The 27677-nt window shown below is 41.8% G+C and overlaps 1 protein-coding gene across 2 annotated transcripts in view; it reads right to left on the reverse strand.

Moving 5' to 3' along the window:
- Positions 1 to 27677, reverse strand: part of VCL (vinculin) — a 91847-nt gene that overhangs the window by 6641 nt on the left and 57529 nt on the right. The window contains exons 7-19 of one of the 2 annotated variants that reach the window (XM_031682310.2): positions 23255 to 23345; positions 22264 to 22411; positions 18842 to 18995; positions 17964 to 18139; positions 14895 to 15085; positions 13542 to 13741; positions 12320 to 12448; positions 8686 to 8835; positions 6957 to 7065; positions 5528 to 5830; positions 4150 to 4274; positions 2678 to 2863; positions 464 to 667 (exon numbers count right to left, since the gene is read on the reverse strand). In XM_031682310.2, the coding sequence (XP_031538170.1) occupies positions 464 to 667; positions 2678 to 2863; positions 4150 to 4274; positions 5528 to 5830; positions 6957 to 7065; positions 8686 to 8835; positions 12320 to 12448; positions 13542 to 13741; positions 14895 to 15085; positions 17964 to 18139; positions 18842 to 18995; positions 22264 to 22411; positions 23255 to 23345 (2166 nt within the window). The remainder of the gene's footprint in view (positions 1 to 463; positions 668 to 2677; positions 2864 to 4149; positions 4275 to 5527; positions 5831 to 6956; positions 7066 to 8685; positions 8836 to 12319; positions 12449 to 13541; positions 13742 to 14894; positions 15086 to 17963; positions 18140 to 18841; positions 18996 to 22263; positions 22412 to 23254; positions 23346 to 27677) is intronic. The other variant, XM_015251710.3, reaches the window with a different exon arrangement.

Consider the following 27677-nt stretch of genomic DNA (forward strand, 5'->3'; position numbering starts at 1 on the left):
CAGCAAGCAGTCCTCCCCAGAGACCCTGCCACGTAAAGCTGCTTCTCACCCTGATCAACTGCCTGAGCCATCAGTGAGAAGTCAGCAGGGGGGCAGGCAAAGCCCAATGATCAGGCCAGATGACCTCTTAATGGTCTACAATGATTCCTGACCTGAGAGTCTGACAGACGCATCCACGGCTTCCCAAGGGGTTTAAGGTTCCAATGTTGGTCAGTAAGGAAAGGAATCCTTTCGTACAGTGACCCTACCTCTCCCTAGCCCCCAAATATAAATGCAGTTCAATCTGGCATTAGCAGACCTACCAAACTTGTGAAGCCAGTCCTAACAACAAGGTGCAGACAGACAGATGCCCGCCCGGCTCAGACTCACAGTACCCGCACAGATCATGAGTGATGCAATGTGTCAAGGCTGCACATGGCCGGATGCATATGGAGCAGCCCCAACCAGGGGTGCTAGTCAGTACCTTACTAGACCACTTGGTAGCTTCCCGATGCAATGACTGAGCCGCGGCCAGAATGGGCTGGTTGACCGGCTGATTGGATGGCATTAACAGCAGCTCAGGTTCGTAATCGTCTTCCATGTCAGGGGGGACAGGGAACCCAACAGCATCAGCCGCATCTGCCTCAGCTACAACACTTATACCCACCTTAGCGGCTGGGTTACCCGGCTTTGTCGATGGTAGGAAGGATGAGAAACAGGGACAGTGTTAGCATGAGCACAGTAGGACTTGGGAAACTGAGCTTCAGCTGGTTTAGTAACCAAAGCTTGCCTAGGATGGGAGAGAAAATGGATACTCTCCAGGAGTCAGATGAGCTGCGCCCCACAGAGAAGGGAATTCTCAGCCTCCAGCACCAGCCCATTCACAGCGAGTAAGGGAAGGAGACTTACTCCAGTAGCAGAGGGTTTCCAGAGAAATATTTATACAAAGAGAGCAAGTGGCATTCCTTTTTTATACACTTAGTACCAAAGTTAAATTTGCCAAGAGTAATTCTCATGTCAGAACAGTTTTGAGAAGCCAAACAACCAAACTGCAGTAGCTTATTACCTTTAAAACGAATCCAGAGGGAAAGAGTAAATGCAGCCACACAAGTTTGAACAGGACAAAGTGAACACCCTGCTGGCTCACATGGACACTGTTCTACATCTTCCTGGACATAGGAAGTGTCTTGAGTCAGCTCTGCAGCTGCCAGACACAGGTTATTTCCTCCAAGAGTTAAAAGTCTCAGAATTTAAAATGACACATCGTAGGTAGCAGATATCAAACCAAGAGAGACAAGAAAAATACAATGGTGAGTGAAGAGAACTTATCAAGTACCCTACAATCACCCAGCTACAAGGAGCCTCGAGAAGACACCTCATCCAGCTCCATCTTAGGGAAAAGCCACATTTCAGGCCAGCTCTCTGTAAAGTCTTCAGAGACACCACAGTCATACTGCATTTATTGCTAGTATCGACTCAGAAAGCTGTTCTTTGGGTACAACTTAAATCTCTCCTGTTGCAAAACAGGGTTCTCATTCACCCCAAACTCAAGTTGTTTATCTTTACAATTCAAGTATATTTTGTGTTCCACTGCATAATGTATCTGGGTTTATTGTAATGGAATTTACATTTTCTTAAAAACCATTGAATAAAACTCTCATTGTCACCCCCACCCCACTTCCCACATGCACTGGGACTCCACTAATGGTCCCAGGGGTGTGCATGTCCCAGATGGAGAGATGTAAGTATAAGTAATTCTCCAAGTCAGGCCCAGAACCAGCAAGGTCACCATTCCTTCTTGGAACCTGGGCTCACAGCTAACAGTTCAGAAAAATACAGAGGTAAAAAACCAAGCTGAAATTCCCAGCCTGAAAAAACTCAAGATCAGCTGCATGTGCAGGAGTCCCTCGGGGAACAACATTCACTACAAGAGCCTGAGACAGCTGAGGGTGTGAAAAGAACAAAGGCAGATGGGTGTTGGGAACAAAGATGTAGGGATGGACCCCTGGATGGAGTGGAGCTACATCCCACTGCAGGGTTAATGAGAACATTTAGCTCTTATCTAGAAAAGCTACCACTCACTTTTCATCATTTAGAGCAAAATAGACAAAAGTTATCCACCGGGCATGACCGCTGCAGCACCTACATTTTCACCAACCATGTCAATATTTACACTTCCGGTTTGTTCAGTTGGAGTTGGCCTAGAGCTGTCTTGAGTTGAGGGGTAAGATGATTCTGAGAAAAGGAAAAAGCATGTGGCTTCTAAGACACCAATCTACCTGCTTCTGTGAAGAAATAGAAGGAAAATGCAAACATTTCATGTAGCTACAGCAGAGCCTGAAGAAAACAGTGCCATGTCTGGAGTGTGGATAATTAGCAAGAGAGCAACTAAAGACATTAAGCAACCCAGGAAAGAAAAGCAATTTCTAAAAGACCCCAAATGTCCAGCGTCAGCGCAGCGGACACTCTAGAGGACAGAGGAAAGGAAACTTCATCTCAAACCACAGGGATCCTAGCTCTCAGCTGCCAGGAGAAACCATCAAGCACCAGAAACATCTCACTAAGCCACAGGAAGACGAGGGTTTTGCTATTGGCAACAGAAACCAACGCAGAGAGAGGGTGACTTTCCAAAGAGACTTTTCCTAGGATGTGTGCATGGTCTTCATCCTCTCTCAACAAGAAGAGCTCCATTACTTACCTTGCTGGACCATTTGCGAGCTTCATCATGCAGTTGCCTGGCAGCCATCATCATTGGCTGGTTAATCACCTCTCCGGCTTTCTGCTCAGGGAACTCTTCATCCTTCTCCTCTGGTGGTGGGGGCCGGGGCGGAGGGACCTCACCCTCAGGCAGAGGCGGTTTGGGAGGAGCAAGCTCATCTGTCAGCTAAGAAAGAATCGCCAGGTCATAAGTAAAGCCCTAAGAACTGCTCCCCACTAGAATTCTTTCCGTGCCTTTAAAAAGCATCCCCAGAAAAGCCACCCACATTCACTCCATTTAAGACCACCCACACTGAGCACAAGGACCACCTGCTTCAGTCTCAACAGAAGCATATTTTCTCCCCTTTTTCTCCACAAAAAGTTAGCAGCTACTGTTTTGGACATACCCCAGGGAGGCAAGTACAGCACTACCAGACCAAGGATTCTCAAAGAAGATCTAAGTTCAAGCCCTGACTCTGCTGAGGGGCAGCTGCACAGGCATGTAACTTCTGCCCTCAAGCCCCTCGTCTGTCAACGAGGAGTAGCCAGACCAAATGACCTCTAAGATCTTGATTCCAAATGTCACGACTCTATTGATCAATAAAAATCCATTCCCTCGAATAGCCCTCTTCCTGGCCCTAACCCACCAAAACAGCCCAGCCGGAAAGAATCAAATCAAAGAGAAGCGTTGAAGGCTAGGGAAGCACCGTTCATTAACTATGGGCACAGTGACCCAATTCTGTCCTCAACCAGCTTAGAGACTTAAATATGGGAAAGTTGAACTTGGGGCATTAAATATGGGAAAGTTAATCAGTCAAATTATTGCCTCAATAAGCTATTCCCAAGGTCAAACTACTCCCAATACTGCTGGAGTCAGTGTCCACAGATAATCAGTATTTCGGGTTCTAGGGCCTGTATCTGCCAGCTGGTGCCCGGTTTCCCCCTAGACCATTTACCTATGGAAGAAAAATTTATAGTATTTTGTGGGGCATCAAAAGATTTTAAATTATAATTAGCTGGGGAAAAATAAACTTTTTTAAAAAGAGGACTGTATTGTGTTACTAAAAAAAAAAAGTCAGATGAAGGAAGGAACATACACAAGAGTCTAAACACCTCAGTTTTGCTGTCATCAACTGGGGACACAAATGCTCATCACAGGCCGTGCAGGTTTCCTTCCCTCTCCTCCCCAACTCATCACTCATCACATCCACACGCACCAAAGCCAGCTCCTCTGCTCCAGGCGCCCCCGTTACAGCAGGCCAACAGCACAGACCCCCACTTACCCAGTACACCCCATGCATAAGCACTGGGCTAGGACTCCACTGGATTCAGGAATGAAAGTCAAGTTGTGCCTCTGACGAAGGTTCAAGTAAAAGTTAAAGCCACCTAGTGACTAAGGCTCCAGTCTATTTGTCTCTTGCCACAGTCCCAAAACCCTGCTGCTCAATTCTCCCCATCTCTGAATTTACTTACTCGGAGGTGTTCAAGATCTGGCGGAGGAGGTGGAAAGTCAGGCTCCTGAGGTTGGAAGGCTTCTCTGACCTTGGCCACAGCTCCCAGGATCCGGTATCCTGAGTCCAGGAAGCTCTTTTGCAGGCCTAAACACAGACGCACTCACTTTCAGTGGGGCAGGTCAGCGCCCTGGAGCACTGTCTGTCCAGCAGAAGAACTGGTTTCCAGTAACAAAAGCTGGATGTGAAGCTGCCAGCAAGCAGCACAGGCAGTGACTGAAGCGGAAGGGAGGTAAACGCGAGGCAGACGCCCTGAGGCCTGCAAAGAGTCAGAAGCACCACAAAGCAATTCCCTGCCCAGGGTGCCTTCTTGCCTGTACAACTAACAGGTCCTTGGGACATACCTGGGCAGGAACACTCTGGGCTCAGATGGTGTCCATCACCTCTTTTATGATAAAGCAGTCAAGAGATAAGCCGGCCCCACTCAGAACTGACAGCAGAGATGTCAGTTTCAGATGGGGTGCACCTTCCCTGGAGTACTTCTCACCTTTCTCCCTACTCCTCTGCTCCACTGGGCATTCAGCATATTAACCCCTAGGCTGAGCTGCTGCTACTGTCTGGCCGGTCACCTAGAATCCAGCCATCTACTCAAACTATTAGAAACGCCGATTAGGAAACTCAACATGTACTTAGTGATGGCAGGCTGAGAAAACTAGAAAGATTCTGCCTGGGCTGAGGAAGAAGAGGGCAGCCCCTCCTTCCCACTCTCTCACACTGAGTGGATTCTACTCACAGACGAGGCTAGAAACCTTGGATGCTCACAGCAAGAAGGAATTCAGATGTTTCTAACCAGAAAGGAGTGGCAGCATCTTTAGTAGTAACATGAAAACATGATCCAAATTCAGCCAAAGAAAACCCAGATTCTCTGGTGCATGACCAATATAATCATCTAGGGGATTCACAGGTCAACTTAAGCCTCCCAGATTTGACAGACATAGAGGATGTTGTCCAGAGAAAAAGCGTTTTAAGAAAAGCAGAAGTTAGGCCAGTTACATAAGCTAAATGGCTGGTATAAACTGGTTATCAAGCATCTTTTGAAAAATTTCCAAAATACTGACTAAACAGGACCAGGAGCTATTTAGTCAGACAACATTAAAAAAGCACAGAGAAGTTGGTCCAGAGAAACGAATCTACAATAATCCTGCCAATATTGCAGAAAATATTCTGTCCAATATATTCTGGACAGAAAAGGAGTAACCTAGCATTCTCGAATTAAGTATCTGTAGTTTTTGCTCCCAGACTTTGTACTCGGTGGCTGTGGGGTGCATCTCCTCTCCCCACGCTGTCAGCTTCCTGAACTAACCTCTCCACTGAGGTGAACCACACCATGCGTTGCTTACCAGGGTCAGAAATGTTTCCTGCCACAGCCTTTGCATCCATCACCATTGGGGAGATGGTTTTGCTCAATTCGTCAGAAGCAGCTTTCACAGCCTCACGGAACTTGGGGTCCTCAGAGTTCTCCACCTCCCTCTTAGCCACCAGCAGGATCCGGTTGGCCCGACGAGCAATGCTGGTTGCCCCAGCGACTAGCATCTGAGGCTGAATGTTGGCCATGGCTACTTTACACTTGTCCAGGTCTTTTTTAATTGCTTCTTCGGAAGCATCCAACAGAGATTTGGTATCAATGGCTTCGTCCACCAGCCCTGTCCAGAGAAGAGAGATGGAATTTAGTTTCTATTTTAGAAGAACAGAGACTCCAAAACCCCATTGTCCACTCAAGTTTCTCATGTGAATGTACAACACCCATAATTCTTCCCTTCACTCAAAGCCCTTCTTTTATAATCAAAAGCTTGCAGATGATTACCATAATAAAAAAAATTTGAGGATGTGGCCCAGGAAGCCAAACAGACTCACAGCATTTATACCAACCGTGGTCACTGGCCTTCTTGTATCTACTACAGACAACCAGAAATGCAGCGACATCAGGAGGAAACAAGGATTACGTCTGAAACCTTCGCCGCATCAGCACCACATTATCTGTTAGTAATATTTTCTCCCTTCCCGTCTCACTTCCCAGCCATCTGTTGCTTGTTGGCAGCTTGCAGTGCCCAAGATGAGGCAGTCGGAGGATTCCAATAACCCTATCTGCCTGTTCCTTGTTTCTGTTACCTCTCTTCAGACACCTCAGGAGCTCCACTTTCATCTCTGGCTGCTAGGGACCCCTGTCCCCACAGGTGATGCAGGGAAGCCGAAAAGCCTCCATCCCTCATCTCTTCCTCTCCCATCCCTCCCTTCACAGAGAGCGAAGAAGATTCAGAGGTGCCACTTCAACTGCACAGACACAAGTTTGTCGGGAGTTGGTTTCTCCTTTTTTTAAAACTACGTAGCTGATAAGTTGGAGGAAACTCTGAGACAAGTTGTATTAAATGGTAGCTATTGTGGTTCCTTGAAACATGAACCCACTGAAAATGACAGGGCCACCTACTGTATCCACAAACACTGCCTCTCCGCCTCTGAAACCAAACTCCAGCTTAGACAGAGAAAAGACACTATTCAAAGAGAAGATAGGAGCTGGAACAGTAAACAGCACACGGGGGAGGGGGCGCGGCATTAAAATAAAAGCGACTCAAACAGTCTCTCTTCAGACTAAGTTGCAAGGCTTGAATGAGAAGCCGCTGCCGAGTGGCCTTAATCAGGGCCAAGTACACTGCTGAGCACATGACCGTCCCCTTATCCAGCTGCAGCTGAGTAACATAACCGGCCCTGCTTGAGTTTCTCAGAACCTCACCCTCATGGGTTAGACAGTAAGAGCTCTGCACACAACTCTACCTGTCATTTTTTCAACATTATCGATCCACTGGTTCTTCATGGTTTCGAAATGTTCATAAGCAGCTTGGTTTCCAGGATTCCTAAGTAAGATGCGAGCGGCTGAGACGACCTGGCAATGACAAAACAAACGACCTTTAAACCAGAGCACCTTCCCGCTCAGATATAAGCCTTCGGCAGAGCTTCTCCCCTCTACCTACAGGTGGCGCTGTGAGGCCAAAAATCTGCAAGTCTCTTTTCAGACTGAACTCTTCAGTTTGGTCTCATGAATAGCTCCCCAAAATGGGCCTTGCAAAAGGTTTTACAGTCACAGCTTGATTTTAAGAAGGTAATAAAGTGACAAAGTAAATAAATGTTTGCTTAATACTTCTGAACAAAACAGACTTAAGCCCTCGATGTTAATTATTCCATCTTAAAAAGCACCAATTAAGCAAAACACTAAAAATTACTTAAGACAGATTTATAAATATTTATTAAAAATAACTGTCCACAGTTCAGAGTGCTTTCACATCCATTATCTTACTGAATCCTCACAACAACCCTGCAAGAGAGACAGGACAGTAATTTCTCCACTTCACAGCTCCAAAAACCAAGATGCAGAAAATGTGACTTGCTCAAGAGCTCCCAGCTAGTCAGTTACAGCACTTGAGGGAGGAACTAACATTTATTGAGTATATGATAAGTTACAGGCTGTACAAGCATCTTCTTAATCCTCAGAACAATCCACTAGAAAGGAATTATCTCCATTTTACACATGAGGAAAATCAAAGTCACACATGAGGAAAATCAATGTCACAGAGGATTCAGGTCCAGAAGTCTCTAAAGTTCTTGCTCTTTCCATAGTTGGTGTCTTAAGCCTTTTAATCTCAGTTTAATCCTATGTTTTATGTTCCATGTTTTATGGAAGTTTTAAAAGAAATATAGACATGTTCAAGTTTTATGGAAGTTTTTTTTCTGAAAAGCTACACAAATATGATTTTTCAAGAGAACCTAACTTGTTAACATGCCACATGGGCAAAAGTTGAACAATTAAGAGACATGCTTATTCCCCCAGTCTCCGCCCACAAGCTCCCAGGAAAACCAGGATCACAGATTTGCGAAGCCCAGACAGTTCTTAATGTATCACAGGCACTCAATAAAATCTGCTGAGTAAATGAAAGAAAAAGTAATGAATTTCCTACAATTTGATTGGAAGAAAAAATGCACAAACATCACACTAAACAATGTTGAACTGATATTTTAAGAACATCTACCATGAACTAGAATGTTAATTCCTGTCCAGTTTGTTTTCTTTTGTTCCCACCCTTCCAGTATACTCTTCACAGCCTACTAGCCATATCTTGGTTATATAATTAAGTAGAAGAAAGAAAACAAATTATGGACACAACTAAAAATTTTAAAATACCCTCAGAGACGTGGGGAAAGGTGTAAGCTCTAAAACAAAACAAACCTCACAAGATTATCCAAATATTTCCCTAACTATGCATGGTGGGGGCGGGGCACTGCTTTACTAGTTTTTTCTACTTTCAAAATCAATCTATGATCACTGTAAAAAATTCAAACAATACAAAAATTATTTAGACACTATAGATATGTGATTTTTTTTCATGATATTTTATAGCAAGTGTTCAAAAATGTATAGAAACTGTTCTGTAATTAACCTTCATTTCTGAATGTGGTGAACACTGACATGGGGTGAGTAAGGACACGATGACGAAGGAGCAGAACCCACCTGAGGTGTGAGTTCTCGGGCTGTCTTCACGGAGGCCTGAATCCCTTCCACCGTTGATTTATTGGCAGTTCCAACAGCAGCCGCCTTCTCGGCCGTGGCACCAAGCCTTCCTGAATGGTTTTCAAAGTTAGCTGCCCTCTCATCGAATACCTGGAGAAAAAAGCAAAGATATTAAGAAAATTTATTTCAATAAAATGGGTCAAGTGGCCTAAGAAACAGTCTCTCTTTGAGCAGAAAAAAAGCAACTACTCAAGCAAAGACTTCAGGAGACGACATCAAACCCTAGTCTTGGCCTGGCCGCAGCTCAGGATGTTTGGCCACAAGCATCACGTGCGTGTACATGTGCACGCACACCCCCTGAAGTTTCATTAACCAATTCTTACTGAGGGCAAATAGGACATACAGCACCATGCAGTCTGCAGTAAGGAGTTCACAGAATGCAAAGAAGTAAACAATCCCCTTTCCCAAAACACCTATCCTCTAGTTTGAAGAAGACAAAAAAATCCACTCCAGGCTCCAGTGCAGGTGGCTGGGTGGGTCAGAGCCCAAGAACATCCTCGGAGTCCTAACCAGAGGTCCAGCCTCCTCGGGGCAGCTCCGCTCACATATCCCATGACCATTAATGTTGTAAAAACCCTGCCTCTGACCTCCATGGGAAAGGCGATAGCTGGTGCTCATGCCCAGGCCTGACATGGGGGAAGGCTGACTGACTTCTGTCAGCCCACGTGCAAAACCACCTACTGAATCGCTCACTTTGCACTCACATTTTTTAAAAGTTAACTTTTTCTTCAACATGGATATTATGCAAGGTCGAATACCATAAAGGGGACCATTTAACTTAGATAAGATGACAAAAGTTCTTCTGTCATTTGTTCAAATAATAGTAGAACTGATGCTTGAAGCAAAGGTACATCCAGCAGCCCCAGGGAGCTTTTTCCTACACCCAGAGCAAGGCAGGAAGGGCCTGGAAGAATCCACCCTCCTCTTTGCCTCCTCCCGAGGGCCAGCCTGCCCACACGTGGAGACAAGCTCTGGCTCCCAGCTGACAATCGCTAAAGGTCTCTTGGTTCAACAGCAGGCTCCAGCCTCATTGCCAGGGTTGTGTTTACCCACTCAAGTCTCTTCCCCATCCTGGCCTCTTGTGTGGATTCAGCCACCTGGGTTCTTGCCATTTAATGCTCAGAATCTCTGCCTAAATCTCTGATCTGCTGGTTCTCTTCTCCTGCCCTCAGTCCTTGTTTCTTTTCTTGGCTGGTCGCCCACACTCTGGATCTACTGGACTGTTGCCGAATTTGGTTGACCATCTCAATCCTAGCCCGTGTCTGCTGCACCCTCTGATTTAACCAACTGCTTAGCTTGCTTTTCTTGTCACTCAGTCAGAATTTACTGAGCACCTACTATGTGCCTTTCTGCATCTCAAGGAGCTCACATCCTACAGGGGTTAAAAAGGCCCACAGACAGATACTTGCAGTATGAGGGTGCTGTGTGTAGTAATTAAGCTAAGCACTGATACCATGGGAGGAAAAGGAAAGGCACTCATCCTATCCAGGAAGTAAAGGATACTAGGATAAAGGATACACAGAGATTAGCCAAAAGATGAAGGGGGAGATAATTAGGCAGAGAGACAGAAAGAACAAAGACACAGAGGGGAGAAAGGGCAGAGCACGCAGGAACCCACAGGCAATGAGGTATTGCTGGGGCGTGAACTGGAGGCGGGGGCTTGTGGGAGCAGGCACAGGGAGAGTATGAGAAGCCAGATCACACAGCTCAGGCTTCCTCTTACATGAAAGGGGAGGGCCACTGAAGAGTTTAAGCAGGAATATATAAGGGTCAGATCTGTATGTGTATTTTATTGGTGGCCTAATGACAGACTCAAAGAAGACCAGTCACAGCCATGCAGTCAATCAGGCAGCAGGAGACAAGTTCAGCACTAGAGCTGTGGCAACATGAATGGAAACTGGAAAGGACTCAAGAAATATTTGTGAGACCAGATTAGCTTGCCTTAATTTACTGATGTAGGAAGATGAAGGGAAGGGAAAAGAAGAGTCAGTAGCAACTCACAAATTTCAAATAGAAAGAAAACAGGAGGACAACACCCGCTGAGGTACCCAGGCAGCATCTGGGCGGAGATGACCAGTAGACAGTTTGGTCTGCCTCTGTCCACCCAGCTCTACATCGTCTTGGTGCCTGACCCAACCCCTTCTCCTTCACTGCCAACACCATAGAGGCTGGGAAACCAAATGCTTGCTTTCCTAGGTTCCTCTGCAGTGAGGTGGCCATGTGACACAGCTCTGGCCAATGAGACACAGCTAATTCTCTCAGGGAGGATTTCTGGGAAAGCCTTTACTTTCACTTATTTAGCACCAGTGAAGTTCCAGGCATTGGTCTAAATACTGGGGAACAAGTAATGACAAAACAAAATCCCTGCCTGCATGGAGTTTTCATGCTAACGTGAGGGAAACAAAGCAAATACGTCATCTGTTGATAAACGCTAGGGAGAAAAGTAGGGTATGGAGATGAGGAAATTCCTTGGGGTTGGGGTGGGGTTGCTATCTTAGGTGGTGACCCCACGGTGACATTTCAGTAGAGCTAGAGAAAGTACTGTGGGAGGACCAGAGAGAACAAGAGCAAGGGGCCAGCAGTTAGAACAAGTGAACATAAACAAGGAACACCGGAAGTACAATGCAAGAAGGTCAATGCAGAGAGAGGAGCATGAGGGGAAGACAGGCACCACTCAAGTCAGAGAAGCAGATGTGGGACCAGATGCAGAGTGTGATGCAGCCGCTTGTACCAACTCATATAAGCTCTTAAGAGCCAAATGCACCCATTTCCTCCCAACTCTGCTTACAGTGACTTCACGTTGAAACAGCCATCATGGGAATATTTACATCATGGAAGTCAACAAACATTACAAATCAGGGCTTTTTTTGTGGTTTGGTTTGGTTTTTTCCTGGAGAGCTGGTCTACCAGCATTATCACTGGCCTCACTGTTCGTTGCAAGCACTCTGCCTTCTCTCTGGGACAGGGAGGAGTCATCTGAAGGGTTTGAGTAAAAGAATGACATCAAATGATTTGAAATTGCCCTGACTTCTTTGTTGAGAATAAAGTACCCTAATAAAACTGACAGTTATGGCTAGAGTGCCTCCATTCCTCATTTCCTTACTGCCTTGAGCATAATGCCCAGGGCCACAACTGCCATCTCACACCAAAAGGAAAAGACCGAAACTCAGAGGGACACCAGCTTTCATGGTGTCAAGCTGCTGAGCCAATGCCAAGGCTACCTACCTCCATGTTTCTTGTTATGTGATGAAAATAAAACCTACTTGTTTTAATCTGATAGTCAGGTCTTCCACTGCTTACAAGTGAGGACATCTCCTAAAGACATTCCTAAGTGACATACTTGACTGAAAGAAGGGGCAGGGCATTCCTTCCCTCTTCTACCCTTCCACCCTTCATCCACAATTTCCCAACCACTGCCTCTGACGTACACTGTAGTCACATTTTACCTTTACGTACACACACACACACACACACATATACATACACACACATACACATACATATACATACATACGCATATATACAAACACATATGGCTGGCCAACAGAAGAAACGGAAGACCTCAGATACCCACCTCTTCCCTATTGGGTGCATCAGGAGGGGCAGTGGCTGCCACCGCCAACAGCTTGATGGGAGTTGTGGTATCACTGAAAACATCTGACACCTCCTGAGTCATGGCCTCCTGCATCCGGGCTTTCAGATCCTTAAAAATATTGTTTATAATTGAAAATTTCCAGAAATATCCAAAAAGCACATCTGTCACAGTGAATGTGTTCTCACTTCACCAACACATTCATTCATTCAGTGTTTCATTCAACTTTATCAGCTGTGAGCATCAACAAAACACTGAGCCAGCATGAAACAGGGGTAAGATGTGGATCCTGCCCTCCAAAAGATTAAGGAAAAGTAAGACATGGCCCACATTTTCCTAGAGACTGCTCCATGCAATCAAGAAATCTTCCTTCCTTTCTTGTTTCCCTCTAAGAAAAGATACTATGAATCATGGGGTTGAGCCCAAGAAGACCGAGAGCCCCTCACCAATCTCAATGCTGGAGGGGCCTGATTTGACCACAGTAACAGTAAGGATTGTTCGATGGATACAGTGCCCAATTTCTAAGCAATTTCTTATATGTAGAAGAAAATATCAAGAATAGGGTATTTTTGATACATGCCATTTCAATTAAGTTTCTAGAAAAACTCAATAACCAATTTATGTACCCATTTTTTAACATGAGTCTAAAGAAGAGGATTCTAAGAAGTCATGAAAAAAACTCTTTTTCATAATTATCACACTTTGTCCAATCTAAGTTTTATTCTGGATTTATAGTCAGAGTAGTCTCAGTCACCCCCACTGTTTCTCAAGGTGGGGAGAATGTCTGGGCTGGTGATATGAGATGATTTTAGGTGTTATATAGACAACTGGTTTTATTTTAATAATTGTGTGTTTCTTTTACAGAATATTAGAAAAAAATCTAACTAGTTCATCACCTGATTTCAGGATTATTATAAACTTTTCTTTTAAATAAATTTATTTACATTTTAAAAAGGAGTCCATTTTAAGAAAATTATTGGCTAAATTACAAAGTATAGATGACATGTGGTAGAGCAAATATGAAAGAGCTCTGGACTGGGTGCAACTTGGGAAACGCAATTTTATTTGTTATCACACTCGTGTGAGCTTGTCCCTAATAAGCTCTGGCTCAAGAAATTATATATTTTAAAAACTCTCTCCGCCTCCTTGTTTTTCAACAACAGTTAAGCATAAGAAATGTAATGATAGAGCTCCTGAGTTCTACCTTTAAGGAGTCTTGGAGCTGAGATGCAAGTGCTCTGGCCTGAGGACTCTCCCCTTCCCCTCGGGCAGCCAGGTCAGCCAGCTGCGCTGTCAGCTGGTCAACACGGTCACACTTTGCCAGAAGATCTTGGCGATAAGGCCCCATCATGACATTAGCCAGACGATGCCCTTCGGCCACGAGCCCCCGGATGGCAGCCTGACCTGGACCAAAAAGAAAACACTGAAACTCACACAGGCCCACTCTGGTATTTCTTTTTTAATAATAACAACACAAAAAATTGGGGAAATTTTAAAAAATGTTAAAAAATATAAACCACACATAATCCCATCGCTCAGAAATTGCTGTATCTGAACATTGCCTTCCAGTCTTTCTGAATGCACTGCATGCTCCCAAACAAACATACATTTCTCTTTTACAAAACTGGGGTCATACTATACATAAACTTTTATTCCTCTCTTCTTTTTATTTAACACAAGCATTTTTATGTCATTAAATATTCTTAAAAATTCATAATCTAAAACTAGGTAACATTTCATCATATTCACCATAATTGTTGGCCATTTACTTATTAGTAAGCATTTATGCCGTTTGTATAAATTCTCATATGTAAGTTGTTAGAAACATCTCTAATTATTTCTTAGAATAAATTCCTATGAGTCAAACTGCTAAGTCAATGGGTATGTACTTTTTTAAAGCTCTTGACGTATAATTCCCAACTGCCTTTCATAAAGTTTGCACCAACTTATTCCTCTACCAGTAAATTATACATCTGCCTGATCCCCAACACTGGGAATCACAAATTAAAAATTTTATCTTTTTCCAACTAATACAGTGAATGAAATAAACAGGTCTTTCAGCTTCAGCAGGCTTGCTATCATAATATGACCTTAATTCTTATAGATCCATTTCTAAAATCTCTCAAAAAAAACCCCACAGAATTGTAGGTAATCAATTCTACAGGTGACAGTGTGACGCAGGAGCTCTCACCACTGAAAATCACCTTGGCAACCACACGCCTTTTACTTATTTTCAAAAATTACATTTAACTGAGAACTTCCTAAGGACCATAATAACAGAAATGCAACAGAATTAAGGTACACACAGACTGGAAATAATCAGCTCAAAGTTCCAACTGCAACCTGAGGCTCTTCTTGCCCACAGAAAATCCATTCCTTTGCTAACATGTCTTGATTAATTCACAGGAATCGTATTGGCTCCATTTGGAAATGGAGTCCCACTGTGGAATGACTTACTCACCAGAGGCTAAAGAACCCTTTCTGAACCTAATTACAGCTCTATCAACAACTTGCTTATCCTCACTGAAGTAAGTATAAGGAGGGTTAAGTGCCTTACCAACTCCCCGGTCATCCACTGTGGGATTATCAATCCACCGCTGTGCTTGTTCAATCTTGCCCTCAAGGTGGACAGCTGCTTTGGCGGGTCTGCTGTTGGCCACAGCCCTGTTGGTTTTGGTCTGCAAATTCTGCAGGGCTGTGGCCACTTGTTTGGCCAGTGCTCGGGCCTCTGGCGAATCCCCTTTTCCCCTGCAGAGGAAAAACAAAAATAGCCATCCTGTCACACAGAGACACTCTTCACATTGAGATGATTTAATTGCTAATACAAATGCTAATGAGATGACAAAATGATTATTATTAATTTGGTTTGAAAGTAGAGGGACTTACCTATTTGGCCCTTAAATAAGAAATTAATAATATAAGTTCTGACTGTCTTGCCTAGTTCAGGCAGTTAAATATGTTGTAGTTAAGTTTGAGTTTGACCAGTCGAGCTCAACTAGGCTCAACCATTTGGTAAAATGAGCTTAGTCAATCATCACTAGGTTAGTTGGCCCCCAGCCTGGCACCTCTGAAAACACCAGTTTCTTCTGGAACTAAGCGGGCCCAAGCAGACAAGTTTGCTGTGCAGCAGTAGTTGAAGGAGCTAGAGTAGAATTAGTAGTAACACAATTTTTTGAGTCCTAACTCTGCCAGGTACTCTTGCAAACACTCTTGTATTATTTAATCCTCACAATAAATTTATGAGGTAAATACCAGCATTATTCCCATTATTCAAAAAACAAAACTGAGGCACAAAGAGGTTAGATAATTTACTCAAGGTTCCAAAACTTACTGTGGTGCAGCCAGATTCAAACCCAGGCACTCTGCCTGACTTCAGAGTCCTCACTCTTAGATACTACACATGTTGCCTTATGTTGGTATCAAATAACCCTCAATCCTTACCATTAATGATGGAACTGGGTGGTTATCTAACTCAAAGATGACATGCTCACAGTCAGGCAAGGCACTTAATTTGATTCTGGTGGCTCTCGAAAGTCCAGTGTGAATAAGTCACCAGGGATATTATTTTTAAATGCAGATTGTTAAACCCAGCATCAAAGGGGATTCTGATTAAGTATGTCTGGGGTGGGGTCCAGGGTTCTGTATTTTTAACAACCTTCCTAGGAGATTCTGAGATAGGTGGTCTTCAGTCCAGACTTTAAAAACCCTGCATACTCAGCTAGTGGTGGGATCTGGGGCTGGTAAGCCTGGGACACAGTGGGTCAAAGCTAGATGAAGAACTCAAATAAATAAAGTCAACACACAGAGTGAAACAGGCAGAGCGCACCACACAGCTGCTAAGAGAAGGAGGAAGGAGCTTCCAGCTGCCCTAAGACCTAGCCACACTTCAAGCTGTTGAGTCCCATTAGATGCTTCTATGTATCATCAATAAACATCCACTTTTACTTGAGTTGGTCCTTGTAACCAAAGAACCTCAACAAGTACACGAACACAGATACAAAAAGACAACCACAATTATATCACAAAGGGAGAAAACTGCTGTCCCCAAAATTTTATTTCAAATTATGATTCTAACCATTATGACCATATAAAGAGTCTGACTCATTTTATATCTCAGGTCCACTAGGTCACAGAAAAGTAAACTTCGGGATAATCATATCTGTCTCACCAATAAAAATGCAAGTAATAACCTACCTGACAGAATGATTAATTCAGATACTATCTTAAGAGCTCCTTTATGACTCTAAATTTCCATACGTTCTCCATTATAAAGCTGGACAAAGAAGTTATTTACTGTGATTCTGATCATAGTTATTTCTGCTGCCAGAGGGTTATTTATTCGTTACATAAAAGAGGAATAAGTAATGGTAACACTACAAGACCAGACTTGAAATCTACTGTTACTATCATTATCATTCATTCTCTCTTGATCATTAAGAAACATTAATGAGTGCCTGCTATGTGTATGGACTTGTGTTAGGGTCCTGAGAATATAGTTTCCTCCTTTATTTTTGAATCTAGTAAAAATGGGAACAGATGATATTAATGAACAGAGACCTAACTCTGCAGCCATTATATTCTACGATTGTCCAAATACACATTTTCCCACCTTCCCAAATTTAAGATTTCGGGGTATAAAACCAAGACCACCCCCCAAATAACTGTGTCTGATATACAATCAGAGTTGAGCTGTTACCTAAGCTGCCCTCTGTCACAACATTCTGCCTGAAGTTTGTCCCTCCTGCTCCCACTCATTCCTATTTCACAGTCCAAGGCAGGAGTTTGCTTTCTTAGCCAACATTGCTCTCTGAGCCGACATAAGATCTGAAACGCTACAGTATCTCTGGGAAAAGGTCAGGCACTGTCCCATGGAAGAAAAGGAACTGAAACATGCAAATTCAATGAAAAGCCAAATTTCATGAGATACTTGACTATGGTTATCCCTGGAGAAGTGGCTGGAGGACTGAGGTGGGAAAGAAGCAACTCTTACTTTTGATGTTGCAACCTTTCTCAATCTTCTTTTAGCACGGGATGCAGTTTTTTAAAGACAGAAAAATATCTTTCAAAAGAAGACAGCAATACGTCTTTTCTAGATAATCAGAGCTGGTGCTATGAAAGCCTTATCTGTCTGACTGATTTAAAAAAAAAAATCCCCTTAAGAGAAGAAGCTGTGGGGAAGATATCATATTTAAGGATCTTTTATAACTTCTACATAAGCAATAACACTGCTGGGGAAGGAAGAAAGTACCTTCTTAGGCCTCCTCCCACCGTACCCCCTCTTCCCCCGACACACAACAATCTTTTCATAGCTAGCTGCAAAACTTACTTTCCTCATATGGCTGGGAAACAGAAAGGTCACCACCACGGTGTAGCAGCTTAGAGATTTTAAACATAGCTCTCAAAAAATGAGTTCTTTTTTATTAATTTAAAAAATTAATAAACTTATTTATTAAATCCAAATCCTACATTTATTAATTTAAAACCATCTGCCCTCACCATGTCACACAGAAACAATGAGACCACAGAACATCATATGTGCATTTAACCTATAAAATTCAACTATGTAAGTTCTTAGGAGAAAAGAGAGAGAGAGAGTAAAGGATCATTTAATTGATTAAATACATACTGTCTTCGTAGATCTGCTAATTTAGACGTCAGAGCAGATATTTCTCCCAGAGAACGGAGAATGTCATCTCTCTCTTTAGGATCATCACATAATTCAGCTATTTTCCGAGCTTCAGCCAAAGCCCCTCGAATCTGTTCTTCTCCTTCTGGTCCACCATTTGGATCGGCAAGCCAATTCTACAGACACAGAAATGGAAAAGAAGCATGCTGTCATCTATTCATGAGCCAAGTTTATTAAACTTAACAAGGCCATCAGAAATATTTCACAAGTAATCACAAGGCATAGTTGCAGTTCTTTTTATAATGCTGATCCTTTTTTCCCCCATTGGTTCTTGCTCAGGTGAAACCAAATCAATCCTTCATCTTTCTAAAAATGATTTTTTTTCTCTCCCATTAGGAAAATACCTTCACAAGTTTTATCTTATCTTTGAATTAATCACGTCTTATTAATTCACTTTCTCAAACATTTGTGTTTCTTCAGGAAATGCTTGAAAATCATTTCACAGTAGAGTAGTATTGGAAAACGTTACCCTCTAACATTGCTATGACCAAAAACTGTTGTGATTTTTGAGATGAAGAACAATTTTAAGTACCATAATCTCCATCAGGAATTAGGATTCTCTTGGTACCCAAGAATGCTGACTTTTAACTAACCAAAGGATTCAAAATTAAGATCTCTGCTTCAAAATATAAATAAACATTAGTCTAAAACCTGTGGTGATAGGGGACATGTTAACATTGGCAACTGCTGGGAATCAGTCATCGCCCAGAAACCCCCATTATCCACCCACAGTAAATTGGATGCGGGGGATGCAGGATGTTTATGGGCCATGTCTCCTTCTCTTCTATCCCCCACACTCCTGAAAACATCACTGCTACCTGAGCAGCATCGATCTTCTTCGCGATGCTCTGCTTTGAGTTGGTCATGGCTTCCAGCTTGCGGGCTGCGTTTTCCACTTTTGCTGTGAGCACATCCAGACCCTGAGACACCTGCTGGGCTTTCTGCATGGCCACCAGTGAGGCTCCCTGTCCTCTACTCAAACAGACAGATGCTGTTATTGTACTCCCTCAAAGTCTTAAGAGCAAAATAATACTAAAAGCACAGTATATGTCGTTTTGCTAACATGCTTGTCTTTTTCCTCCACTAAATCTGGAATAGCACAAGGAAACACAGAGAAATAAAGCAAAACACCCAAACCATCTAATTTCTCCTTTGCTTTGAAAAATACCCAGTAGCAGGGAAGGGTATAGCTCAAGTGGTAGAATGCATGCTTTAACATGCATGAGGTCGTGGGTTCGATCCCCAGTACCTCCTCTAAAAATAAATAAATAAACCTAATTGCTCCCCCCCCCCGAAAAAAAGCAAAAAATAAACAAACAAACAAATCAATAAATACCTCTCTAAAACACACACAAACACACATACACACAGTAGCTTCAAGGAACTGCATAACCACTTTAAAGACCAGACCTGCAAGTTTGATAATAATGATTCTCCTCTTGGTGGTGATTACATAATCAAACCTAATCTTTGGGGGGGGAGACGTGCTTATCATCTTATTGCTATGGAGGGTTTTGTTGCCATAGTAATGTGTGCCTTGGAAATAAACAGTCCATTAGACTGTCTTGTTCATGGGCAAGTAAACACTGAAAATGCTTCAACAGGCAGCATGCCTAGTGTTACTGAAAGCACACCGCACTGGGACCAAGCAGATTTGTGTTCAAATCCTGACTCCTGATATCCATGGAACCTTGTTTACGATGTTTAAGTTCTTTGGGCTTCAGTTTTCTAACTTACAAAGTGAGGGATAGGTAGGTAACAATACTTGCCCTGCCCATCAGAGTGGCTTCAAGCAAAAAGATACACTCGAAAGCACTTTGGCAATAAAGTAACGTACATATATGACTATCATTATTACTGAATTGTAGTTATCATAACCTAATGATAATCTTAAATATTTACCTTCCACTCCTATGTAATCTATAAATATCACAGCCAGTTAGTACTGAAGGGAAAGGGCACATGGTGACTAGAAACCATTACTTCCTACCAAGTTCCTAAAGAATTAACTTCACTATTTTCCCCCCTCAGAAGTGGTATGCTACTACTACAAAAAACGACATGAGTTAGCAGAAACTTGTTTTCCCTTTGTAAAAGACTTCCCAAGTCACAACAAAGTAAGAGTTGCCATCTTTTTATACTCAGGTTTTACAATCCACCCGGTCTGGTAAACTCAGTGGTAGGGGTGGCAACTTTATCATTTGGCCGAATGGCACAGCTGATCATCCTAACCTGAGCTTCTAATTTTAGGATCAACTCCAAAACATCTTTGCTTCCCTTATAATAGTACAGATCTCTCATTCACCTATCTATCCTCTTTTTAAATTTATCTCTGTTTTTCACTTACACCAATACTTGAGACAGTGAACGCAATAACATTCATTGCCAGGTATATAAAAGGTATATATCCAGCTTTCCCTTGTACCTGACACCTCCCTTTTACACAGCAGAGGAGTCTAAGACTTCTGGGAAATAAACTTTTTATGATTTAACTTGCTTTTTTCCTTCAAATCTAGTAATTCATGAGGAGGTAACTTTTTGGTCTAAGAGGCCAAGTGAAAAAGTAAAAATATTTACGGACTACATAATTTTTCATTCAAAATAAAAAGTTTATTGAGTCCCACAGAGAAGAAAATAGATATTTACTATCCTAGAAACCCTTGGTGACTGAATAGAAGAATATCAACTAGAAACTTGTTACTGAGTTTCAGCCGCTTAAATGTTAGGCAGCAGGCATATCTAAGAAAGGATAACAGGGAGACGGCTTTGTAATCTTTCACTGTGAGGGGCTGGTGCAGGCTCCAGTGTGGAGCAGGCCCACTGCAGCCCCTCCCTGTCCCAGCCTTTTCTCTACAGATTTATAGCTGATCCTGTACAGCAACTACCTCATTCTCTTGCTCAAATCCATCTTTCTCTGAGGACATGCAATTGTGTATTTGAGAATTCCAAGTGAAAACTGTCTACCACATTGTGAAACCACACTGTGAAAAGGCTGCAGACAAAAGAGCCGGCAGTGAGAAATTAGAAGAGCCAAGAATCTCATCAAACCGCATTGGCATTTCTCCGAATGGGAACAGAACTTCTTTTTGTCCTTTCTGTGAAGTTTTTGTCATGCTCACGTCAGGGGAGACTGCCTCACAGCAGGAGAAAAGGCCCCTTGAGCTCACTGAGAGACATCTATTGATGCTGTTCCTTCTCCCCTTCAAGCTGGAGGCTCTTAACTGGAAGCCCATGGACTTCCAGGGCTACAGTGAATCCACAAACCTCTAGAAATGTACATATAATATTGTATATGGGCATGCCCATGTGCATCTGCTTAGGTACAGAGTAATGGCTTTCAGTAATGGCTTTTATCAGATTATAAAAATGATCTTGGTCCCAAAAAGGTTAAGAACCACTCCTTTAAGAACTGTGTTCTTAAGTCCACCATGTGAACACGTTTGAGGCCAGGTGTAACGGTGTGCAACATGCCACCGAGTTCTGAGCACTTAGTTTGTAGGGAGACCTCGTTTTCTAATCATCTCAAGATGCTTCATGACATTCTCAAAGTAAAGTTAAACTTCATTGTACTAGTGTGTCGGCATACCTCAATTTTTCTCAACATCCACGCTATAAAATTCCATCAAAGTGAGGATCTTTTAGAGCATCATTAACTGTATTTATGAGTTCCAAATAAACCTATGTCATATTGAGTTTCCTTAAAAGCAAACTATATATATTTAGTTTATAAGAAGGTGGGAGTAGATTCTAAAAGCCAAGACTTGAGGTGGGTAAAAGATAGTTAAAAGAATTATAAAATCAAATGAATAATGATGAAATAGAAACTTAAAAGAGCCTAGAAATGGTCAATGTAGAGGATAATCTATTTAACTGATTTTTAAAAATGACATGTGAAGTGATTCTGATGTTTTCACTTCTTGTTTTTTTCTACCCATTCCTCATAAAAAAATATCTACCCACTGCCCCCTTATTTTATTTTTCATAAGCCTATGGCTAGAAACTTAACAGATTTCTATTTCAATTTCAACTTTACTACAAGGCATCTGCATATTTTAAAAGTTCAACAAAGGGAAAATTCACTTCAATGTCAAAAGAACTAGTAGAATATAATGTCTATATTATCTATCAGCCGTAGAGAACTCAGTAAAATTCACAGAAACTTGCTTTCTGAGTCATTCCATCAGGAATGAGATCCTATCTCCTACCCATTCCTGCGCTGGTGAGAGCAAAGGAACATTACCTGGCTCGCAGGTCAGCCACTTGATCAGTCATCTGCCCTAGCATCTTACAGGTTCCCAGGATCTCCCTGCGTTCTTTGCCTGCGCAGAGTTCACCAACTTTTCCAGCTTCATCTAAGATCTGCCTGATGGCCTGCTCACCAGCATCCCCTAAAATAAAGAGATATTCAATATCTACATTTTGACCCATTAATTATTCAGAGAGGATGCTTTACAAGGCATTTCATTCATGAAGGAACAGATGACTTTATACGACAGAACAAGTGAATTGAAGGCAATATATCTGACAGCTAGCAGCCAGCGGAGCAGTGCTCTTACAGCCAGAGGGTGAGCTTCCACCCACAGAGGCTGCTAAAAAGACCTCTGGAACCATAGCCATCTGGAGATAATAAGCAGCTTGTGGTAAGCATATGGATGATGAAAGTAGGCTCTAACAACTTAATAGTACTTAACACCTCCAAACTCCATTAGGCTTTTCACATTCATTCAAATATTAATCTAAAACTGAATAAATATTAGATTAGAAAATCCATAAAGCCTAGCTCAATAACCTGTTTGGGTCTTATCTTTATATAAGTCAACTCTGCTTCCCAATTCTTATTAGCAACATCGTTTAATCTGCTTAATAAAGTACTCTGTTGACATAAATGGAAACCTGCCCAATGGGAACTAGAAGAGAAAAGCTTTTATTCAAAATAATTACTTTTCTGACTCAGGGAAGGGGTGAACGAATAATGTGACGAAGAATGCCCAGTTCACTTTGGCTTGTTCCTCCATGATGAGAGGTCATTAGTCTACGCCCTTCATCCTTTTAAGGACCAGCAATGCTTTAATTAGTGAAAAACTATCAGAGAATGGAATATGGCCCTAAATGCTACGGTAGTTATCTCAGGATTATGAGATTATGGAATAACTTCTTTCTTTTTTTACTTTTGTTTTCCTAGTTTTTAGCTTTTCGTTGTATCTTTCAGAAAAGTAGAACCAGACGGTTACCTGGGGAGGCGCTGGGGTCACGGAGCCAACCTTTGGCCTGGTTCAATTTGGAGTCTATTGAGGCCAGTGCTCTCTTCATGGCTTCAGTGTCCTTTTGAAGAAAAATACCACAGTTATTTTCTCTGCAAAAACTGAGATACCATGATACAAAGTAAGACAGAGAAGTTACACCATTAACATCCAATCGCTAAGGTAGTCCTACAACAGCCTTAAAAGTATTCTCAATCACACCATAATGCTTATTTCTGTCAAAATGCAGCATCTTGCATGCAAATCTTCAGTTAATTCTACTGTTTTCTAGCCTTCCTACTGCTAAACTGGTAAAACTGCTCAAGCCAAAAGATGTTTAATGTCTTTAGCAAGGAAAAGCCTGGTTGTCACATGCCTCATTATCAGCCTTTCCACTAGTCAACATTCACCTATGGCAGCCCTGTCAAAGCCCTCCCAGCTTCAGGGAAGCCTCATTAGCATGTGGTGCCACAAATCACAGTATTTTTACATCTTGTTTTGAAATATACACACAGTGGATGATGTTTCACTAGGTTTAATTAATCTAAAAAACTTAGAATTACTGGTTGGAAGAAAACTGAAAAGTTTAATATGGCAATTTAGTTTTAATTCCACCCAAAAAACCCACTAAATGTAATACAAGAAAGAAATATCTTTCTGCCCTTCCCTGGCATCCCTCATCCTTAGTGCCCTGACTGTCCCTACCTGGAAGGAGAGGCTGGATAAAACAAGCAGGTCTCAATTTATTGTTTATATCCAGGATTCACAATACTGGCATGAAACAAGCATAAAATCCCCCAGGATGTAGCATGAGAAGTCAAAACAACAGACTCATCACTTTTAAAATATACATACATTTTAATAAAGGTTTTTAAATAAAGGAAAATACAGAGAACAGTATAACAAATACCCATGTACCTACCCATCCTCACAACTGACAGGCTGGCCATCTCTTAAGGCTCTGTTTATAAACACCTTAAAAGACAGCCTACCTACCTTTTGCTTAGGGAACTGACTCTTATTGGAGTCCATCCATGAAAGCATAGGGTTAACTTCTGAAATTCCAGGCAATGCCCTAAATCCGCATCCTTTTCAATTTCCAGTCCTGCAAGCTGGGGTTCTTAAAGGTGTGGTACCACCAGTTTCCCACACGGGGGCACTAGGCGCATCCCCACTTCCAATTCAAACAAAACCCAGCACTAGCACCAATGTTGGGAGCAATGAGAATTAGGCTTAAGGTCAGCAGCCTGACCGCAGCTTTTCCAAAGTACCTATTCAAATTGTAGGACTCTCAGCTTTGGACTTCCTCTTTCCCCACCTAAACAGATACAGCTTGTTCTCCTGTTGAAACTGGCTATCCAAAACTCTAAGCAGCAAATTCTCAGCCGCAGCAACTAAAAAGAAGTGAACTAAATGGGTAAAAAAATGGAAATAAAGTATTTTTATTATCAAATTATACAGAATTATGATAGCTATTTATCAATAAAAGGGAGAGTCATAGGAGGATCTATCTAATTCAAACTCCATTTGTAATTAGGACAAGTAGACAAATGCCATTTTTTAAGCGCTTCAATTCTCAAATGGTTTAAATATTTTCTCCTCCTCCATCTTGTTCTAATTAATCTCTACAGCAAACTTTGCCTTCAAAAGTCAGCTTTATTCCAAAACAGCAAGGCCCAAATCAATATCTTTTTAAAGAGAGTCTCAGACAACTCCCAACTTCAGAGAGTCAGATAGCCTTCAGGGTTTAATACAAGTTATAGGACTTCGTCTAGGTACAGATTGAAAAAAAGAAAAATTTCACAGTCTCTCACTTAGGAAGAAGAGAAACGATAGCCATATAAAAATATTTAATTTAAAATCTGTTAATCATTTCTTTAACATATTTATATTTTCAGTGAAAAAAACAGATATTTATTACAGTTCAAAAATCTAAATTCAAGGGGAAACAAAGATCAGAAATTTTTCAGTGTCTACTCTAGCATTAAAGGCCACCAGTTAGGAACCTGTCTCTAACTGAGCACTTCCTACATGCTAGATTCTGTTCTAGGCATTCTCCCCCTTATTGCTTCACTGAACTTCAAATTTAAAGGCAATTTCATTTTACAAATTAAGAAACAGGGGCTCAATCTTAGAAGCCCAATTTGATCTCAAAACTCACTATTTTATATTAGATGAAATTCAAGAATTTTTTTCTTTTACAAAAATGAATAGCCAAAGATTCCACTAACCTTTTATAACAGTCAGCAAATCTTTGCCTTGCCTATTTTGGCTTTGGTTTAATACTGCCTAGAAAATCAGCTCTAGAAATCAAATTCATAATCCTCACTGACCTAAATAACTGCTTTTATTCTCATTGCCCCCAAATTACTTAAAACACAATAGAAAAACTGGTTTTGCTCTTTTCAGTAGCCTCAAAAATCACAGCTTTTTTCGCCCTAATAAAGCATGGCCACCATGCTTCAAGGAAAGAATCTGATTCTCAGGATGTGAGTAATGTACTCCTGCGTGGGAGATGTGACAATATTAAGACATTAAAACTAAGAGATGTTCATTTTCTCCTGAGAAGAATCAATGGCAAATTTGGAATGAAGCTGCATTTTTAAACTGGGAATTTCAATTAGTTGCCAAAGTTGTTTTGTTTTTATTTGTTTGTTTGTTTAAAATGAAGGTACTGGGAATTCAGCCCAGGAGCTCATACATGCTAAATAAGCATGCGCTCTACCACTGAGCTATACCCTCCCCCCATACCAAAGTTCTTAATAGCATAAATTTTAAACAATTTGGGGGATTTAAAACAGTCATTGAAAAGTCCACCTTAAATTCCTTCTGGAATAGAGCAAGTTGTAAATAATCATTGAAACACAATACATTTTAATGTCATATCTACTAAAAGTCTATGGGAATAAATATTTCGATCATAAGCAGCAAAAGAAGTATGCTAACATTGGATATAATATAAACAAATCCGCTGAATAACTAGGGCTAAGAAGCAATTTTGAAATATTATTTATAAAGGGTGAAAATAATGCTAACTCCATGGTCAAGTATACTGTGTCCTACAAAGCCTGTAGTTAAATCTTCTCATCTAAGTCTAAGTACCCAGAGTACAATCTGAGTATGATATAGAGGAGGAAAAAAACCTAGATCTTCACTTAAATACTTTTCTTTGTAAAATCTCAGATTTGAAAAACAGAAAAGACTCCACCAATCTTGTCTCTGTTTTTGTTGCTGGTCTTCTTCTTCTTCTTTTTTTTTTTTTTAAGAGTGAATACAAAACAGACCAGATCTATTCACGCAGCTTTGGGGACAGCTGGCATCTGGTGCCCTCCTCCTCTGGTCCCTTTTACTGTAAAACTCCTATGAGTTCAGGTTTTAAATGAAAAAATAACCACAGTGCCTTGGCACTCTGCCACACATACCAAAAGGCAGAAGGAGGCCAACTTACACTCTGTTTTACATGCTTTTCCAGGAACTGACACACTCCTGAAATTTTACGTGGAGTTAGACCTGAAGAACACTGAATAATACTGAAAACCACTGAGTTCCTCCTACAGACAATCAGAGGAACTGCGGTAGAACAGGGAGCTCCTGCAACTTCAGGCTCTTGAAAATGTTAAATATGGGACTAAAGACCCCCTCTCAATCACCCCCCAACCTACTCTCTCCTTTCCACTAACACCTCCGGTCCCCACCCTTCCCACTCCACTCCATTCTGAACCACATTTTCACCTCCAAATCCACATTTTAAACAAAGATGTTTTTGGAAAGAATAGTTTGGGCAGTAAAACAAAATCTTACCAACTACATTTAAGTCATTTAAGTCTTCGAGCTCTGAGCCTTCAGGCAAGTTACCAGGCATCAGTTGCAATCTCTAAGAATACCTTCCCAGCTCTACAGTTAAGATGTAGACGTACCAACTAAAAGATCACTTGGATCAGAAGGGGAACTTCAATTCCTTTAACATGTAGGGCTTTTCACTTTTCTGGGGGGAGGGCATAATATCATAAATGCCTGAATTAACTATTTATATCAAACTCTAAGAGAGAAATCTTGCTGTATTAGCTGCATACTAGAATACTCATACTGCATAACAGAACACTAGAAGACTCCAAAAAAGCTCCTATACAACCTTCTTTTTTCAAAAGTGAAATAAAAATTAACTCTTAAATCCCGAAGGTCTGCTGTAAAGGCAAATGTAACAGGATCACATGTTCTAACCAGTATTTCCTTCTCTGGAAGGGTAGTCTGTGCAAGACATCTGAGTCACTCAATACATTTACCCACCACCAGCCTAGGCCCACAGTGGGAGGAGACACAACACACGAATAAAGTCTGAATAGGAGTATCTAATGACTCCAGGTGCTGTTCCAGGAACACCCACGTAGGGTTCAAAAATTCCTAGTAATGAAAC

This window comes from Vicugna pacos, chromosome 11, assembly GCF_048564905.1.
Source record: "Vicugna pacos chromosome 11, VicPac4, whole genome shotgun sequence".
In the NCBI taxonomy this organism is placed as follows: Eukaryota; Metazoa; Chordata; class Mammalia; order Artiodactyla; family Camelidae; genus Vicugna; species Vicugna pacos.